General features: G+C 43.3%; 1 protein-coding gene across 1 annotated transcript in view; it reads right to left on the bottom strand.

Moving 5' to 3' along the window:
• Positions 1-1,252: 1,252 nt before the first annotated feature.
• LOC129702567 (suppressor of tumorigenicity 14 protein homolog) overlaps positions 1,253-10,644 on the bottom strand; it is a 53,693-nt gene continuing 44,301 nt past the window's right edge. The window contains exons 10-13 of the mRNA XM_055644345.1: positions 9,110-9,207; positions 5,511-5,620; positions 4,782-4,900; positions 1,253-2,457 (exon numbers count right to left, since the gene is read on the bottom strand). Of these exons, the coding sequence (XP_055500320.1) occupies positions 2,429-2,457; positions 4,782-4,900; positions 5,511-5,620; positions 9,110-9,207 (356 nt within the window). The 3' untranslated portion in view covers positions 1,253-2,428. The remainder of the gene's footprint in view (positions 2,458-4,781; positions 4,901-5,510; positions 5,621-9,109; positions 9,208-10,644) is intronic.

The following is a 10,644-nucleotide window of genomic DNA, read 5'->3' as shown; positions in this document are numbered from 1 at the left end:
CCTACATTCCCTGCTTATCCATGTGCCATCCAAAAGAATTAAACACCACCATCGTATCTGCATCCACCTTCACCCCTGGCAGTGTGTTCCAGATATTCACCACCCTTTGTGTAAAAACACTTGCCCCACATATCTCCTTTAATCTTTGCCCCTCTCACCCTAAAGCTATGGCCTCTAGTATTTGTTTCTTTTTTCACCCTGGGGGAAAAAGGTTGTGACTGTCTACCCTATCTATGGCAGTTGTTCTATCTATGTTCTATCTATGGCCCTCCACTTGCATCAGGTGTCCTCACAACCTCTGGCATACTAGAGAAAACATTCCAAGTCTGTCCAACCTGCAGCTAATGCCCCCTAATCCAAGACATCATGGTGGTAAACCTCCTTTCACCCTTTCCAAAGCCTCCAAATCCTTCCTGAAACAGGGCAACCAGAACGGCACGCAATACGCCAAATGCAACCAAAGACCTCTAATGCTGCATCATGACTTCCTGACTCAATGCCCCGATCCATTAAAGCAGGCATACTATCCTTACCACTCTATCCATTTGTGTTGCCACTTTCAGGGAGTTATGGACTTAGACCCCAAGATTCATCAATGCTATTCAGTGTCGTACCATTATTTGAATATTTCCCCCTTTACATTTGACCTTCCAAAGTGAAATACCTCCCACTTGATCGAATTAAACTCCATCTGCCATTTGCAGAAACAAAGAGCTGTAGTTGCCATCGGTGGACACAGTGCTGGAGTAACTCAACAGGTCAGGCAGCATCTCTGGAGAAAAAGGATGGGTGAGGTGTCGGCTTGAAACACAGAGTGATCTGTAGAAGGGTCCGGACCCGAAATGTCACCCATCCTTTTTCTCTAGAGATGCTGTCTGACCTGCTGAGTTACACCAGCACTTTGTGTCGATCCATCTGCAACTTCACTGCCCTTTTCTGTAGCTGATCTAAATCTCGCTACATACCTTGACAGCCTTCCTCACAGTACATGACCCCTGCAATCCTAGTGTGATCACACAGATCCCTGCAAAACTACACTGGTCACAGACCTCCAGCCTGAATGTTGTCCTTCCATCACAACCCTCTTGTCTTCTATCAGTAAGCCAGTTCTGAATCCATATCTGAGTCCATATAACCAAGTTCCCGTTAATCCCATGCATTTTAATCTTCTGGATCAGCCTACAATGGGGATCTTTAGCAAATTCCTTACTTACTAAAATCCACAACGATCCCTCGTCGACCTTCGTCACCGCCTCAAAAACTCAATCAAGTTAGTAAGAAATGACCCACTGTGCACAAAGCAATGCCGATTGTCCATAGGTAACCCATTCTCTTCCAAATGGAAGTAACTCCTATCGTGAAGAATCCTCTCCAATAGTTTCCCTACCACTGACATGAGATTTACCAGCCTATAATTCCCTGTATTCTTTCTACTTTCCTTCTTAAATAATGGATCAACATTAGTTACTCTCCAGTCTTCCGGAACCTTGCCTGCAGCTTGATAAGTTGCAAAGATCTTTGTTAAGGCTCCTGCAGCCTCCTCTCTTGTCTCTCTCAATAACCTGGGGAAAATCCCATCAGGTCCTGGGGATTTATCCACCTTAATGCTCTTCAAATGCCCCTACAACTCCTCCTTCTTAATCTCAAACTGCCCTTGCATATTAGTATTCTCCACACTGATCTCACTGTCTTCCATGTCCTTCTCTTTGGTAAAAATCTAAGCAAAGCACTTGTTTACTCACCTACATCCCCAGACTCCAAGCACAGATTTCCTCCTTTATCCTTGAGCTGTTCTACCTTCTTCCAGGTTATCCTCTTGTTTTAATATAGGTATGAAAACCTATGGGATTTTATGTAATCTGACTCATCCCCTTTTGGCCGATCTAATCATCTGCTTGAGTTCTCTCCTCCCTTCTTTATATTCGTCAAAGGCCTTGGCTGATTCCAACCTCTTAAACCTTGCATGTGCTTCCTTTTTCTGTTTGATCAAATTTACGACCTCTTTGGTCATCCAGGTCCCTTCCTTTCCCATCATAACCCCATCATGACCCCATCTCTTCACTGGTACATGCGGGTTCTGAACATCGAGCAACTGGCCCTTAACCGACATGTCCGACGTGGACTTGCCCAATAACAATTGTTGGCAGCTCCTGCTGAAGAAAGTCATAGTTTGCCTTACTCCAATTTAGTACTTTCCCACCTCTAATTCAGTACGTGTTTCAGGAAACCTGCCCTGGTGGAGTCTGGGCAGAGGATGTGCTGGGACTTGTTGACCAGGATATATTTCGTCTGCTCGGTACATGATGCACAATGTCCAGTAACGCCTTAAAACTTGCTTGTAGATTTGCGACAACATTATCTCGAGGATAAGCACTTCCAATATCCCAATTACTGTACTTATCGAGGAATCCTCCGTCAATCAGTCTCATCAATGGCACTGACTCCCTGTCAATTCATCTGTCAGAGAAACAAGCAAACTGTATGAGTACAGATGTGTAGGAAGGAACTGCAGATGCTGGTTTACACCAAAGATAGACACAAAATGCTGGAGTAACTCAACGGGACAGGCAGCATCTCTGGAGAGAAGGAATTGGAGACGTTTTGTGTCATACATACATGTTGGTTAGTTTTAAATTCCCAGTGACATGGTGGTTGGAGTGTTAATCCTGATATAATATGATGTTCTATTGGTGATCATCATGATATAATGAATATTATATCATATATTATCATTATAATCATATTCTTATATAACATTAACCAATCACTGCCATATTTAATCCTATTAATCACAATAATATTTAATAATAATTGCAAAATATAATTATAACATATAATGATATAATTATGTCATATAATAATATTCATATAGTTTCCACATATCAATCAAATTTATAAAATAATATCAATAATAACCATACTCATATTTAATAGTCAATATCATAATAATGTAATTATATTATATAATTATGATATAATAATGATATCATAACACGATGGCCATTGTGATATGATGATATTATTGTTTTACTGCCAGTATTGGTGCTGATTGGCGACATAACGGTTTGACTGTCGAAGATAGACACAAAAAGCTGGAGTAACTCAGCAGGACATAGACACATAGACAATAGGTACAGGAGTAGGCCATTCGGCCCTTCGAGCCTGCACCACCATTCAATATGATCATGGCTGATCATCCAACTCAGTATCCTGTACCTGCCTTCTCTCCATACCCCCTGATCCCTTTTGCCACTAAGGCCACATCTAACTCCCTCTTAAATATAGTTCCAGAGATTCACCACTCTCTGTGTGAAAAATGTTTTTCTCATCTCGGTCCTAAAGGATTTCCCCTTTATCCTTAAACTGTGACCCCTTGTCCTGGACTTCCCCAACATCGGGAACAATCTTCCTGCATCTAGCCTGTCCAACCCCTTAAGAATTTTGTAAGAATTTTGTAAGGCCAGTCAGCATCTCTGGAGAGGAATAGGAGACCCTTCTTCAGGCTGAGAGTCGGGGGAAATGGAAACGAGAGATACGGGCAGCACGGTGGCGCAGTGGTAGAGTTGCTGCCTTACAGCGAATACAACACTGGAGACCCGGGTTCGATCCCAACTACGGGTGCTGTCTGTACAGAGTTTGTACGTTCTCCCTGTGACCTGCGTATGTTTCCTCCGAGTGCTTCGGTTTCCTCCCACACTCCAAACACGTACAGCTTTGTAGGTTTTTAAGAAGGAACTGCAGATGCTGGAAAATCGAAGGTACACAAAAAAGCTGGAGAAACTCAGCGGGTGCAGCAGCATCTATGGAGCGAAGGAAATAGGCAACGTTTCGGTCCGAAACCCTTCTCTAGCATTTTTTGTGTACCTTCAGGTTTGTAGGTAAATTGACTTGGTAAATGTAAAAATTGTCCCTAGCTGGGTTTCTGGGTATCCACCAGGGGGAGACTGCAGGATGTTTGCATTCTTGCAGTGGTTTGTAATGTCTCGACGTTGCATGCACTGATAAAAGCGACAGCCTTTCGGTTGTTATGAAGAAATGCAAAGATGGAGTTTAGCTTTGAAACAGGCCCTTCAGCCCATTGAGTCCAGCCAACCATCGATCACCCGTTCACATTAGTTCTGCTATCCCACTTTCTCATCCACTTCCGACACACTAGGGGCAATTTACAAAGGCCAGTTAACAGACAAACAAGCCTGTATATCTTTGAGATGTGGGAGGAACCCGGAGCACACAAAGGAAACCCACTCACTGTAAACCTATGCCCTCTAGTTTAGTTTAGAGATACAGTGTGGAAACAGGCTCTGCAGCCCACCGAGTCCACACCGACCAGCGATCACTAGTTCTATCCTACACTCTAGGGACAATTTACAGAAGCAAATTAACCTACACATCTTTGGAATATGGGAGGAAACCGGAGCACCAGGAGAAAACCCACGAGGTCACGGGGAGAACATACAAACTCCGTACAGACAGCATCCGTAGTCAGGAATGAACTCGGGTCTCTGGCCCTGTGAGGCAGCAACTCTACCGCAGCACCACTGTGCCACCCTGTCTTTGGCATTTACACCTGGGGAAAAAGGTTCTGATTGTCTACCCTATCCATGCCTCTCATCATTTCATATATTTCCATCAGGTCTCTCCTCAACCTTTGGCGTTCCAGAGAATACAATCCAAGTTTGTGCAACCTAATTCAAGTATATGCTCTGATATCTGAGAATGATCACTGAGATTGATAACCTGACGAGCTGAACAAATGAAGTGATTGGGAACATCAGCCTTACCTGTTGTGGCCATGTAGTCTACCGTGAAGCTTTTAGTGTGGGTCAGGTTGGAATGATATTTTATCTGTAAACTGGAACCTTTACTGTAAAGGCAGAACTGTTGGTGCTCTCCGCAGAATCTACAGAAGAATGGGAAAGGAAAGAACATGAGCTGATGAAGCTGACAGGATATATTCTGACAATACATTCAGTGATTTGCTGCCATCACTGGCAGCCCAGAGATGCTGCCTGACCTGCTGAGTTACTCCAGCACGGAGTCTCTTCTTTTGTAAACCAGCATCTGCAGATTCTTGTTTATTCATTTTCTCAATAAACGTGACCCGACTCGACTTGGATTTTGTGAGAATGAACTGCAGATGCTGGATAAAATCAAAGATAGACACAAAATGCTGGAGTAACTCAGCGGGTGAGGCAGCATCTATGGAGAGAAGGAATGGGTGACATTTCGGGTCGAGACCCTTCTTCAGACTGAACACACAACCTGACTTGTCTTGAATTTTGTTGCTCAGGGAAGAATATGGAGAGATTCGAGCAACACCAGGGCAAAATGTGGATTCTCATCACAACACGTTGATAAACCTCACATTTACACTCTGTGTTACTTGTGTGTTTTATCAACTTTGTTCTGCTTTATGATTTCAAATAGCTGTCTCATATGTTCATCAATGTGAATTGTATTGGTACATTACAAAGACATTAAAACCTCAGGGTCACATACAGGTCACTTACCTTTGTCCATCTACCTCTAGGTAATCTGCCACACACGACGCTCCAATATTTGGAGAACCATCCAGTCTGAAATCTTTGAAGGTGAGTTTCGCTCGAAAATGTTCTTGGAGCTGCAGCGTTGAAATAGAAAAAAACACCAGAGTTTGAACTGATTAATGGCACATTCTAAGTGAGCAGTACTCTGATTAAAGGAACACAAAACAAGTCTTGGCTGGCTAGAAAAACAATTCCGGCTGCTTTCAGTGGAAATGTTCCCCAAGCACAAATGCGTTCTTTCCCAAAAGCATTGTTATGTGCAGAAGAAAGCTGTGTTCCCTACTGGCTAGAGGTTGTCAACCTGAAAAAATGTCCTCCAGCATTCTCACTGTTTCCTGCCAGTGAGACAATCCGCTTTCAATGTAGCCATATTACTTCCACACCATGACCTGCTGTCTTGTAGACTACCCTTCTTTAATGCCCCGTGTTCAGTGCCTCGGTCTATCTTTGTTTGGACTTTATCTTACACTAAACATTATTCCCTTTATCCTGTATCTGTACACTCTGGATGGTTTGATGGGGCAGTCACGGTGGCACAGTGGTAGAGTTGCTGTCTTATAGCAAAATGCAGCGCCAGAGACCCGGGTTCGATCCCGACTACGGGTGCTGTCTGTATGGAGTTTGTAAGTTCTCCCCGTGACCTGCGTGGGTTTTCTCCGAGAACTTCGGTTTCCTCCCACACTCCAAAGACGTACAGGTTTGTAAGTTAATTGGCTTGTTTAATTGGCCTGATAAAAAATGTTAAATTGTCCAAGTTGGCGATATGCAGAGTACTGCCCTGCCCACTACAAAATTCAGAAGGTTCAGAAGGATTGATTGTAATCATGTATTGTCTTTACGTTGACTGGACAGCATGCAACAAGCAAATGCTGGGAATAAAACTATAAACTAAATCTACTGGTTATCTCCCAGACACTCTGCCCGACCCTCTTAAAGAGCGGGCTGATCTTTCCCGACACCATTCCATGCTGTCTCTGCTTTGATAGATTGTGCCTTTCCATGTAACCATATAACCATATAACAATTACAGCACGGAAACAGGCCATCTCGGCCCTACACGTCCATGCCGAACAATTTTTTTTTCCCCTTAGTCCCACCTGCCTGCACTCATACCATAACCCTCCATTCCCTTCTCATCCATATGCCTATCCAATTTATTTTTAAATGATACCAATGAACCTGCCTCCACCACTTCCACTGGGAGCTCATTCCACACCGCCACCACTCTCTGGGTAAAGAAGTTCCCCCTCATATTACCCCTAAACTTCTGTCCCTTAATTCTGAAGTCATGTCCTCTTGTTTGAATCTTCCCTATTCTCAAAGGGAAAAGCTTGTCCACATCAACTCTGTCTATCCCTCTCATCATTTTAAAGACCTCTATCAGTCCCCCCTTAACCTTCTGCGCTCCAGAGAATAAAGACCTAACTTATTCAACCTATCTCTGTAACTTAGTTGTTGAAACCCAGGCAACATTCTAGTAAATCTCCTCTGTACTCTCTCTATTTTGTTGACATCCTTCCTATAATTGGGCGACCAAAATTGTACACCATACTCCAGATTTGGTCTCACCAATGCCTTGTACAATTTTAACATTACATCCCAGCTTCTATACTCAATGCTCTGATTTATAAAGGCTAGCATACCAAAAGCTTTCTTTACCACCCTATCTATATGAGATTCCACCTTCAAGGAACTATGCACGGTTATACCCAGATCCCTCTGTTCAACTGTATTCTTCAATTCCCTACCATTTACCATGTACGTCCTATTTTGATTTGTCCTGCCAAGGTGTAGCACCTCACATTTATCAGCATTAAACTCCACCTGCCATCTTTCAGCCCATTTTTCCAAATGGCCTAAATCACTCTGTAGACTTTGGAAATCCTCTTCATTATCCACAACACCCCCTATCTTGGTATCATCTGCATACTTACTAATCCAATTTACCACACCTTCATCCAGATCATTGATGTACATGACAAACAACAAAGGACCCAACACAGATCCCTGAGGCACCCCACTAGTCACCTGCCTCTAACCCGATAAACAGCCATCCACCATTACCCTCTGGCTTCTCCCATTCAGCCACTGTTGAATCCATCTTGCTATTCCTGCATTTATACCCAACAGTTGAACCTTCTTAACCAACCTTCCATGAGGAACCTTGTCAAAGGCCTTACTAAAGTCCATATAGACAACATCCACTGCTTTACCCTCGTCAATTTCCCTAGTAACCTCTTCAAAAAAATTCAAGAAGATTAGTCAAACATGACCTTCCAGGCACAAATCCATGTTGACTGTTCCTAATCAGACCCTGTTTATCTAGATGCTTATATATATTATCTCTAAGTATCTTTTCCATTAATTTGCCCACCATTGAAGTCAAACTAACAGGTCTATAATTGCTAGGTTTACTCTTAGAACCCTTTTTAAACAATGGAACAACATGCGCAATACGCCAATCCTCGGGGACTATTCCCGTTTCTAATGACATTTGAAATATTTCTGTCATAGCCCCTGCTATTTCTACACTAACTTCCCTCAATGTCCTAGGGAATATCCTGTCAGGACCTGGAGACTTATCCACTTTTATATTTTTCAAAAGTGTCAGTACTTCTTTTACTTTTGTTCTATCGTTCTATCGATGTGTTCTATCACATTTGTTCTATCGATGTGTTCTATCGCTACATAGAAACATAGAAACATAGACAATAGGTGCAGGAGTAGGCCATTCGGCCCTTCGAGCCTGCACCGCCATTCAATATGATCATGGCTGATCATCCAACTCAGTATCCCATCCCTGCCTTCTCTCCATACCCCCTGATCCCTTTAGCCACAAGGGCCACATCTAACTCCCTCTTAAATATAGCCAATGAACTGCCTCAACTACCTTCTGTGGCAGAGAATTCCAGAGATTCACCACTCTCTGTGTAAAAAATGTTTTCCTCATCTCGGTCCTAAAAGATTTCCCCCTTATCCTTAAATTGTGGCCCCTTGTTCTGGACTTACCTCCTCAGTAACTGCTTCAAACCTTTATTTTTAAAAATCCACATTGGATTTTGATGTAGACGAAAATGCTGGAGAAACTCAGCGGGTGAGGCAGTATCTATGGAGCGAAGGAAATAGGTAACGTTTCGCCCTGAAATGTTGCCTATTTCCTTCGCTCCATAGATGCTGTCTCACCCGCTGAGTTTCTCCAGCATTTTTATCTACCTTTATTCAGCATCTGCAGATTTTCCAGCATCTGCAGTTCCTTCTTAAACATTGGATTTCAATGTCCATCGATTATCTATTTGAGCCCGTCTCTCCATTTTGTACAATCACAAAGTGAAGCCGAGGATTTTTGGAAAATTTCAACCACTCCAATCTACATCTTTTTTTGGCATTTTCTTTTAGGAACCCAGGAATGAGGGAGATGACATCGAGTGATGGACCAGGGAAGATATTATGCATTGGAAAATTTTAGAACCTTCCTCTATATGGAAGAGAAAGTTGACGTTGCTCCCAGATTTCTAAGTTGGGAAATTGCACTTTGTTTAACAAAGAATGATCTCATCGACTACCTTCAAATTCCAAGTACAGTTGATGCCTTCAAGAAGGTCGTTTGAATAGCTGGGGAACACAAAGCTGCCATTTGTCCCAACAAGAACACCCCCGCAATCTGCAAGAAGGAAGAAAACATGTCAACGGTACTCTAGAGACAGAAGAGACTGCAAGAGATGGAATCTTGAGCAAAAAAAACAAACTGCTGGAGGAACTCAACGGGTCAGGCAATATCTCTGGGCAACAAGGATAGGCGGCGTTTCAGATCAGGACTGAAGAAGGGCCCCGACTCGAATTATTTGAGAGATGCTGTCTGACCCACTGAGTGACTCCAGCACCGTGTCTAGCTGAGGGGTTGTTGTCACAAGAAGCATACTGGAAGAAACCAACGACAAAACATCTACGTTGGCCTTCACCGACATGCCTGATGTTGAACTTAAATACTCATTCAAACAGCAGTGGAAATAAATAACATATTCTTCTTCAGACGTTGCTGCCTCCAATACAACTCTCATGTGAGATTCAGGTGCTGTGAAACCTCTGCCCTTGCAGTCTGTGCAGATTCACTGCCCCCCTCCTCTTGATACGAGAGTCACAGGGATAAAGCCAGCAGTAGCATCGCGCTCACAAACTGATAACCAGCCGGTGACAGAACCATGGACCTCCACAAACTCACTGCACCAAAGTGTCTGCCAAACCTTTGTGAAAACAGTTGAAGATTGATTGAAGAAGCATCGTGGAAGTTACAATCTGTAACGCAGGATTGTTCATAGAGTCTCCTGCCTATGATATTCTGAACAGGGCAGAGGTTGAGAGGGATCAACTTAAACTCGACTGTTTAATTGAAAGATTCAACATGGAAACAGGCCCTGCACCCCACGTTCGATGTGTAGGAGGAAACTGAGAATGCTGGTTTAAATCAAAGGACCAACAGATGCTGGTTTAAATCTTTCATTCATTTGTTCTATGTCTCTCTACATCACCGTCTATATCACTTTTTCCCCATTTCCCCGACCCTCAGTCTGAAGAAGGGTCTCGACCTGAAACGTCATCTATTCCTTTTCTCCAGAGATGCTGCCTGTCCTGCTGAGTTACTCCAGCCTTTTATGCGTATCTTCATCACACTAGTTCCATGTTGTCCCTCTTTCTCATCTACTCCCTACACACTAGGGGCAGAGAGGCTAAATAACCTACAAACCAGGGATGGGGGAGGAAACTGGAGCACCTTGAGAAAGCCCACGTGGTCACAGGGAGAACGTGCAAACTCCACACAGATAGCACCAGAGGACAGGATTGAACCTGTCCCTGGCTCTACCCGCTGCACCGTCCATAACTTGTGCGTGTTTTGACATCATTGTAAAAGACAAATACTCCCAGTTAAAGACCAGAGTGAGGTACAAAGCACTATTTTAACAGACTGGTACAATTCATGTGTGGAGAAATTTGGTTGACACCTACAATTTGCAGCAATTGACATAGAAACAGTCATCGTGATTTCTCAACAGGAAAAGCTTCTTTTCATGGAGAAACTCAGCGGGTGCGGCTGCATCTATGG

This window comes from Leucoraja erinacea, chromosome 13 (genome assembly GCF_028641065.1).
Source record: "Leucoraja erinacea ecotype New England chromosome 13, Leri_hhj_1, whole genome shotgun sequence".
Taxonomy (NCBI): Eukaryota; Metazoa; Chordata; class Chondrichthyes; order Rajiformes; family Rajidae; genus Leucoraja; species Leucoraja erinaceus.
The sequence above is the reverse complement of the archived record's forward strand: the minus strand, read 5'-3'. Positions and strand labels throughout refer to the sequence as shown.